Source organism: Sminthopsis crassicaudata, chromosome 5, assembly GCF_048593235.1.
Source record: "Sminthopsis crassicaudata isolate SCR6 chromosome 5, ASM4859323v1, whole genome shotgun sequence".
Lineage (NCBI taxonomy): Eukaryota > Metazoa > Chordata > Mammalia > Dasyuromorphia > Dasyuridae > Sminthopsis > Sminthopsis crassicaudata.
The window spans coordinates 53922800-53932765 of NC_133621.1; the positions used below are offsets into that span (position 1 = coordinate 53922800).

General features: G+C 38.4%; 1 protein-coding gene across 3 annotated transcripts in view; it reads right to left on the reverse strand.

The window, feature by feature from the left end:
* The window catches only part of NSUN6 (NOP2/Sun RNA methyltransferase 6), a 33980-nt gene extending 24585 nt beyond the window's left edge, over positions 1-9395 (reverse strand). For 2 of the 3 annotated variants that reach the window (XM_074266799.1, XM_074266800.1), the window contains exons 1-5: positions 9036-9168; positions 7017-7172; positions 5368-5447; positions 3117-3226; positions 1691-1844 (exon numbers count right to left, since the gene is read on the reverse strand). In XM_074266799.1, coding sequence (XP_074122900.1) covers positions 1691-1844; positions 3117-3226; positions 5368-5447; positions 7017-7172; positions 9036-9110 — 575 coding nt within the window. In that variant the 5' untranslated portion in view covers positions 9111-9168. Of the gene's footprint in view, positions 1-1690; positions 1845-3116; positions 3227-5367; positions 5448-7016; positions 7173-9035 lie in introns of all 3 variants that reach the window. The other variant, XM_074266798.1, reaches the window with a different exon arrangement.
* Between the last annotated feature and the right edge of the window lie 571 nt (positions 9396-9966).

Sequence of the window (9966 nt, forward strand, 5' to 3'; positions counted from 1 at the left end):
TTTTATGAGGAAAAAAGCTGCTAGTCCTCCAAAAGAATGATACAGTGGGACATTAGAAGCTATCAAGTATAAATAAGATCATCCAATATGATTCAGATGAAAAAGAGATGAAGGGAAGAACACTGACTGAGGCACCTATCTGGAAATCTAACAGAGATCTGGTGTCTCTTTGGGATATACAAGACATAACAAGGAAACTCCCCCAATGAATGAAAGCCACCATTTCTAGTAATCAATATAGATAAAAATAGCACTGTGAGAAGGAACACTGAAGTATCATTAATAATTATAAAGTCTTACTAAAGAAACTAAAACCCACAAAAGTTCAAAGATTGTCTGGTTTGGTTTTGGGAGAAAAAGTAAGTACAAATGAAATCATCTAATGCTTTGTAAATCCAAGTAAAAGGACTGCAAATTAAAAAGGATGGAAGTGGGCCAAAACTATCTATGTATATAGCTCTCCAATTAGATACTATAAAGAGTAACAACAAAAAAGGAAGAAAAGTAGTTGAGATACATATTCACAAGAGACAAAATCAAAAAAGTAAATGGTTTTAAAATGTATAGCTTTGAATATCTATACATAAATGTCTAAAGTCTAGGAAACAAGAGGAACTAGAAGTTCCTCTTATAGATAAGAGTTGAAACCATTATCTACAAAAATGGTTTATCTAGTCTTTAAATTTATCCATTTAAATGGTTTACTTCATGAATGCAAAGTTTTCTACAAAATTTTGGAAGAAAAGGACGAAATTAGATTTAAATAAGGTTTAAAAATTATACTGGGATTTAACTTAATAAACTACTGCTTTTTTTCCTTCTTAAATTAGTAATCAAGAATCTGAACCAAACTGTAGTTTTGAGCTTGTTCATCAGCAGATGTAATTGGGAGTGACAGTTATTAACAGACAAAGAATTGAGGTTCAGATTCAAATAGGGAATAAGGCAAAATGGATAGCCCTCACAAAACGGCATAGAATTCTCAAAGATTGCAAGATTCTTTTTTAAAGCCCATCATCTTAAAGCCACTATTCTTCTGGTAATACATTATGGCTAGGAATCATGAAATGCTACAATCTTTAAAAAATCAAAATTACAGATATTCTCAAAGACGAAATATGATGACTATGCCTAAGTAGCTATATAAAAAAAAGTCTGAATAAACTATGTACAACCAGTAAAGGGGGTGAAGTGGGTCTATGGAGAGAGAGAAATTTAAAAGATCTCTATGTAGGGTAGACCTCTTGTAAAAGATGTATAGAACATCATCAACAACAATGATAATAAAAGCTAACATTTACATAATGCTTATGCCAGACACTGTGTTAAGTGCTTTACAAATATTATCTCATTTGATCCTCACAACAACTCTAGAAGAGAGCTGCTATTATTATACCCATTTTGAAGGTAAGAAACTGAGGTAGGCAGTGATTACCCGGAGTCATACAGCTAGTAAGTGCCAGAGGCTGCACTGATGAGATGGATCATGGATGAACCTTAGTAAGAATTACTTTAACCATTTATATGAATTCTACTTTTTTTCCAATTAAAAAAAAAAATCATTGCCCTCAGTCCCACTTTCTAGACAAACTAATATTAAATAAATTTATTAATTCTTATACTTCTTTTAAAAATTTCCTTTAAATAAATAAAAGAATACAACTCTTTAATAAAACATCTTATGACATACTTCAGTGGGCTGCTCAAACTGAACATTTCATTGCGGCTTAGTTCAGAAATCCCATTTCCAAGAAATACTTTTTTTCCATCAAACTCTTTGGCTCCTTTTTTACATTTTCCTTCAATATCGGAATAAACAGAGACAACATCTCCAGCTTTCATAACTAGAAAAAGGAGAAAATTAAAAGACCCTATTAAACTACGTTTTTTCAAGGAAAAATGAACATCAGGGATCTTTACAGAGATTTCTCATTTAACAGAACTGCCCTTAATGCTGTCCTTGACCAAAAAAAATCTAATTTACATTTTTAGAACAAAGCTAATGGCTTTCTGAGGAAGAATCAAAATAACAATATTTTTTATAAACATGTATTCGGTGTATTCAATTTTTTCAAAGATCTAGACATGTGCCAATTAGTAATGCTTATAGGATTTCTTTTTTCTGATCTCTTTAAAAATTTTTTCTTGGTTTATAGAAGAAATTAAGCTATATTTGCTATGAGAAGATACTTTTACTCTCAGTCTAACCAGCTGGGGATCAGTTAAAAAAAAAAGATGGGTGAAGCTGAAAGGAATAAGATTGGTTTGGTGTTTGGCATTTATATAAATTATACAGGCAATACAATTTTAGAAAATTGTGCAAAAATTAATTACTAGTTTTTTGTGTCATACTGCCTCTAGCCTTGTCATTTTAGACACATAAAGCATAGTCACAACTATTTGTAACCCAGTTCCCTTTTAAAGAACTTCTGTGCACTTCCCTCCAAGATGGAACAGTCATGGGCCCTGAATTATGTCATGCAGCCTTATTAGTTCATTAAATATTCTCCAGCTAATAATGGTAAAGCAACCAAAATAAAAAAAAAAATTCACTCAGCTTAAATGAGTTGAGCACTATGCTATTAAAGTCATGTAAAAAGTAATTAAATTCAACTTAATTCCTAATTTACAGACTCATAAAAAAGTTTATTAAAAAATGTGTATATACCTAATATTACTGAAAAGCCACAAAGATGAAGTCATAAAATGAAATAAAAAAAACTGTTTTCACACACATACATATATCCCATTTACTCAGTGATAAATCACAGTTTTCATTTGGAAAGAGATTTAATTCTGAAAAACATTTGTTTAAAAAAAAAAAAAAAAAGCATGTCACAAATTTTGAGATAATAAATTCTAATCTCTAACAAATAGAAAAATGCCAAGAAAGCACTAGTCCAATTAGTCCAAGTAATCCCAAAAGGTCCAAGAACTACAGATGTGGAGGAGAGCAGAAAAAAGGAAGGATAAACTGAACGGAAGTCATTTATTGATCATAATTATGTGCATTAAGCTCTAATATTTTACTTGGCAGAAGGAAATTTATGGTAAGGAAAAAAAACAACAACCAACACATTTGGATAATTCTCTCCAAAAGAAAAACGTGTGCTTACATCTTGATGCAGACATGATTCCTGGAACGTAGACATGTGCTCCCCTTAGCACTGCATTACCACAGTGAGCTCCAACAATGACTTCAGAAGGTTGTTTATTTATATTTTTCCTGAGAATATAAAACCATGGAAGTTAAATAGAATAATATAAACTAAAATCTATAAGTTTTTTCAAATTCCAGTTTTGTCCTTTTTATTTAGTCATTTTCAGTTATGTCTGACTTGCCATGATTGGGATTTTCTAAGCAGATACTTGCTTGCCATTTCCAGCTTCAGATAATTTTATAGATAAGGAAACAAAGGCAAACAGGGTTAAGTGACTTGCATAGGGTTATACAGCTAGTAAGTATCTGAGGCTGGCTGGATTTAAATCTGGAAGAAGAGTTTTCCTGACCCCAAGCTATTTTTATAAGCAACTTTTCAGCTTGAAGTATTATCACTGCAGCTGACTAAAACTATGAGATATTGCCATCTAAGAAATGGTGGGTAAGAAAGAGAAAATAATGTCTAAAAGAAAAGAGGGAAAATGGAAAAACAAATAGAGAACATTAGAAAGGGGAAAAACTCCATTTGGTAAGTAGTGGTAGGAGTTGCTCAGGTAACAGAGTCAGTTCCTGAATATCTATGAGCTGCTCACAGAAAACTGGAAGAGCAAAAACAAAAGCAAGAGCAGCTAAGGCCTTTGTCAGAAAGGATCAAACAAAAGGTGTCAGTCAGGAACAGTTAGGGTCAAGTTTTGTCTCAGACATAGACTTCATATGACTCCAGACAAGTCTGCACAGGCACATAGGGCAAAGATGTTGAGCTACATGATTAGAGAAGATCCCCCAGTTTTCCCAATCCAATGGCATCTCATATCCAGTCCCTAAGAATCCAAGAGACAAAGGAAAGATGGTAGAGAATCAGCGATTCTTAAAACAATGAACCTCTGCCAAGGAATCCTGCATGTGCAGCTAAGCAGGTTAGTTTTCCTCTGTGCAATAGACTTGCCAATTCCCACCCTTTGAGCATCTCTTCCTCCAATCACACCTGTTTCCCTCTCCTTGAGCTGCTGGGAAGCAGGGACTGCCTCCCACCACCCCCCTGTCCCCAAGATACAATGCTGCTCTCTTGATGGACATTGAACAAACACTTAATGAAGATTATGGAAACATTTCCAGTGTGCTCCAAGAAAGGCTGAGCTCTGGGGATGTGAGCAGTCTTCAGAATCAGAGCAGAGATGGCCGTGAGAACTCCTTAGCTTAGAGAGTTCCCAGAGGGGCCTCTGCTGACCCTGCACCCCCAACTCTTCAGGGTGCCCTCAAGCTCTGGAGGACAAAGCACCCGTATTAGAAGTTAGAGGTGGGACTCAAATGTGGGTGTCCCTGGGTACAAGGCAAGCTTTCTATTGGACCACAATGACCCTCAATGAAATCAGACAAATAGAAAGAAGGATAAATACAATGTCAGTTTGGTGGTAGGCAGAAGATGGGATAGAGTGCTGCCCCAGGAATCAGGAGGAGTCAAGAGTGGACCACGCCTCAGACACTGAACCCTGAGACCCTGCCAAGTCACTTCCCTTCTGGCTCAATTTCCTCAACTATCAAATGGAGTGAATAATAGTGTCTACCTCCCAAGGTCACTATGAAGATTAAATGAGATATCTGTAAAGGGCTTACTTTACTTCCTGGTACATAATAGGTGTTAGCTTAATAAATTCTTTTAATTTCCTGCCTCAATTTCCTCATGCCCCTCAACAATATCTGACACAAAGGGAAATGCAGATGTCATGCCTTTCAGTCTACAGCTTAAATCCCAAAATATCAAAACAAATTATTCTCAACTACAGTCTTTGGCTAGTGTTTATCTTAAAATATCTAACTTATAATATATGAATCTATCAGTTTTGCTGCTGAAAAAGATTTTAGCACAGTATCTTCCCCAATGACAAAGTCTACTGCTTATGCATAGATCAAACTAAAATTAATTTCATTAAATTAAAAAAATACATTCTAGGTCCATTGCTTTGCCTTTGCAATAATTCTGGCTTGTTCTTAAGTAGCTATCTTCTTTATCAGGGTTAATATGAATTTTCACTGACCAACAATGATGAAACCAAATACATTTTCAAGGCAAGGTAAAGTAACTAGATGTTATCATTAAAACATTAAAAAAAAAAAAAAAAAAAAAAAAAAAAAAAGATTAAAACATACTAGTGAGAAGAATCCTATTATTTAATAATATATGGTTTTTGAACCAAGTCATTACAAACCTGGGTCCAATTACAGGAATAAGTAACATATCCCAAACATCTGGGTGCTGAAGAATTGGAACACTTAGTCCTTTAAATTGCTGTTAAAAATAAAGAGACACAACTATTAAAGACTCATATAACAGGCACTTAATTCACCTGTGTAGATTGCATTCACAGATACAGATCACAATACTCTCTTTAACTTAGTAAACATAAACACTCTTCGAATTGTGACCTAAAAATAACGAATCACTAGCTGCTCAACTTTCTAATAATGAAACTCTCTGACTTAACAAAGCTGGCCCCACATACACTCATATGTATACTTGTTTCCAGAATAATTTCTGAATAAGTCCTTAATGGGAGTTGTAGCCATAATTAGCATTTATAAAGCAGATCACCAAATAAGTATACGCAGATGGAGATATATATGATATTTAGTAAGAAAGTAATCTCTCTTATAAATATGTATAGATAGACATATTGAGCTTTTGAATAATACTTGTGATTGTTATGTCATGAAGTCACAGAGCCAAGAAATGTGTGGGTCCATGTCAGTGTATCAGCTTCTACATTTTTTTGATAATACTTTTGCTCCCATATTAAGGATGAGGGGAAAGAAACCTGAAAAATATGTATTCTCTGAAACAGAATGAAGTGAGGAGAATCAAGAAAGCAATTTATACTATCACATGAATATTGTAAAAAGGAGCACTTCTGAAAGACTGAAGAGCTTTAATCAACAGAATGATTCTAGAAAACGAATAATCTTCATGACAGATGTGACAGACTAATGAGAAAAATGATAAAATACATTTTTGAATGTGGCAAATATGGAAATATGTTTTGTCCAATACGTTTATATTTTTTGTTTTTGTATTTTTCACCCTAGAAAGAATGTAAGAAGGAAAAAAAAAAAGTTTCTTAATTTAAAAAGAAGTTAAAAAAAAGATGGCATACATTATTTATATACTGTTTTACTTTACAAAATAGTATAGCACATAGCATATATATTTTTCCCATTTGACTGTTTAGGGTTAAGCAGTGCAAGTCATTTAAGGAGAAATTTTATACAGAAACAGCAGCTCAGAGAAATGATTGCCAGATCACACAACTCTCTATTTCTGCCAGTTTTTTGGGTTTTTTTTTTTTTTTTTTTTTAATTTTTGGCTGAGGCAATTGGGGTTAAGTGACTTGTCCAGGATCACACAGCTAGTCAGTGTTATGCGTCTGAAATCTCATTTGAACTCAAGTCCTCCTGACTTCAGGGCTGGTGCGCTATCCACTGTACCACCTAGCTGTCCCTATTTCTGCCAGTTTAAAAGTTAAAATAAATAAAAGATGAATTATTGGGAGGAAAAGATAAAAAAAAGTGATTACCCTCAATTACTCTTTCCTCTTTCAGATAAGCAGAAGGGAAAATCAAAGTTACAAAGAAGCAATCAACTCAAAGATAACCATGACATGTAGTTGGGTTTTTTCTTTTCACTGAATCTCAATTTTTTTTTTTTTTTTTTGTAAAAAGAACTTTAGAATCAATGAATTCATCCTCCAACCCCCTCCCAATTCCAAGATCCAGACAATTTAAAACTCTCTTGCTGAAAAGCTTCCCCGATCCAACAAACCTTAGATTATGATTATTAACATGGATAAAAAGTTCAACAAACCTTATTTATTTCTTCAAGTAGCAAATCTTTCACATGTTTTACAGATGCTAAATGAGTATTCACTCTAACAGTTGTGAATGCTGGTGGGTGTGACAAGTAACTTAACAAGGTTTCAAATTTCCTTTCTGCTTCCTGAGCACCTAAAACAGTTACAATCTTGAAAGAAAAAAAAACAAAAAAAAAAAAGTAAAACTGAGTTTTTTTCAAATGGAAAACTTAAAACAAATCTTAAAAAAGAAAAAAAAAATTTGACTGCTGCCTTTACAGAAGCATGTTTTAGCATTTCCACTGCATTATCATATCTGTTATTAAAAACTGAAAAATATGGAACACGAAAAAAGGTAAAAGTATCAAAGTATTATTCACTAATATTCTATGCATCATTCTCATAATTATCTTTGCTTCTATTATAATTATGAAATTATTTTGTAATGTTATTTAGGGGAAAAAAGACACTAGAATGGGCATATGTAATCCATGGTTTTCTGACTTTAGATACTGGAAGAGCAAGAGGTAGAAGAAACCTCAGGATGATATCACATGTTGTGCCCTCATGGTTTTACAAATGGAAAACTAATGTTACCCCAACTAGTGTTCGCCTAGATACAGCTAAACCAAAGCCTTGTCTCCAAATCTATTGCTGCTGCTATATATATATATATATATATATATATATATATATACATACACCACATTTCGGCCTCACAAAGCTGAACTTGGATATATGCTTCTCAATTATGGAACTCCAACTGGATGGACACTAGCTGTTTTCTGTGTGCTACTTAAACCAGTATAATTACATGGTTCTTTCAAGAATTCAATTTTGGCTTCCTAAAAATGCTAAATGTTAACAAGTAATATAATATATGAACCAGCTGTGAGCGGTGGCTGACAAGTAACAGTCAGATAGCGTCTCCTAAAACAAGGAAATGTAGGAAAAAGTTCGGATCTCCTTTGTCCCTAAATCTAGGTTTGTGGACAGGATGGGCCATGGAATCTTAAGAGGAAGACCAGGATTCAGGTTTCATCAGGCCCATCACAACTTCTGTGCCTGTAATTCTCCGTGCCATAAAATGCGAACAAGTGCCAAAATGCATTGATGTAAGTTGCAATGAAACAAACTGCTACCCCAAGCGCTAAGTGTCTACTATTCGTATAGGCTCAGGACTGAAAGGAGAAAGACAAAGACGTGCAAAAAGCCGCATCTGCCACTTTAGAGAAGCTAGCCTCTGTCCAGCCTGGGAAGTCCACTTCTATCCTCAGAAACTCTTAGGAGGCTGCAGGGTCTGTCCACGCCTGGGAAGCCCATTGCTTCCTTACTTTAAAACCTGCGATTTCAGAGGCCTGGCTTGTTCTACTTCCCCACCACAGTCCTCAGGGACCACACGAGTGGGCGGCATAAGGAGGGAGTTGGACTAAACGAGCTCTCCGTTCCCTACTACTCTCTCCCTAACTGAGCCAACCCTTGAATTCGTGGCGCGACCTTAATTTCACCGGGACAGGGACTTCGGCCCAGGTAGGCGGCGCTTCGCTGCGTTTCACAGCTGCCACCCCGGGCTCCCGACAGGTTCGGGCACTCGTCCAGACGGGCCACGCAGCGGGGGCTTGACAGACCCCCACCCCCCCACGAGGGACTTGAATACAGGTCTCGCAGACTCCCAGCCGCCCCCTGGTGGTCGAGCGTCCGCAGGGGACGCCTCTTTCATCATCTCTCCAGCTCCTTCCTACTCAAAGCTTTTTTTTTTTTTGTCCTGATCTTCATAATCACAAACTAAAGAAGCCCTTTCGTACGCACGGAGTAAAACTGCAGCAGCGCTTCTCTTGCTCTCGGCGGATTAGCTGCTGCTTTCGGGCCCCTACCCCACGTGCTCCGGGCCCTAATCTCGGGGGTGGAGAGCTCCTGCCGAGTCCCTCCCCCACACCGCAGCTCCCCAGGGCCGGGGAGCCTTCCCCTCCGAAGTCCGGCGGCCTGGGCCTCTCTGAACCAGCCCTTTCTAACCACTGCCCTGTCCGACCTACCTCCTGATTCTTAAAGCTCGCCCTGAGGTAGTCTTCGACTTCGGGTCTCAAGGATATTTTAGGGAAAAGAGACATTTTCTTATTTTTCTCCCTTTTCACGGAAAAAAGCACTAAAGAGGATTTTTTTTTTTTTTTGCTTTGCTTTAAAGTACTTATAAATTTGGGTTTGGTTTGGTTTTTTAAACAAACACACGTGGGCCCCCGGGCCCGGATTGAAGCAGGACGAGCAGCGCAGATCCACGCCACGCAACGCGGGGACGCGCCTAGGGCCCGGAAGCGCGCGCCGAGGCTTCTTCCAGCCTCTGCTCACGCGATGCGGAAGCGGTCTCGACCTCGCCAGCCTGCGGCTTGCAGCTGCACAAGAAACGGGGCCGGGACGGGGGTCGGAAAAGTGCCCCGAGCTCCCGCCCAGTACGCCAAAGCGAGACTTTTCGAGGTCCCGGATATCGGCCGCGGCAGGATGTGGGCGTGCGACGTCATCACGCACAGTGCGCACGCATCATTACGGCGCGGGAGCCGGCGTAGCTGCCGCGGCGAGTACCGTGTACAGCCTGTTTGCGCCGCCTGAGCTGGGGCTGTGCGCGTGTGGTGGGAGCGACCCCTGCCAGCCTCCGGTCGTGTGAGGTCGGCTAGGGGAGGGCGCTTCCACCCGGAGCCTTTCCCGGTTAGGAGAGTGGGAAGGGGTTGGCTCTTTGGCCAAGTAACTCCTGGAATCCGCAAGTCTCCCTCGGGCCTCTGAGTTTAACGGCTCTGGCCGCGGCTGTTTATTAATTGTTGACAGAAGGAGGCCAGGCGTTGGGGTGGGGGCTGGCCTGGGGTACGGGATGGTGTGAAGGACAGAAGAGGTACTTTCTCAGCTCCTAAGAGGAGGTCAAGCTCGGGCCCAGGTCTGTCCTGTCAAAGTCAGGACCTTCCTGCACTTCCGTGTGTG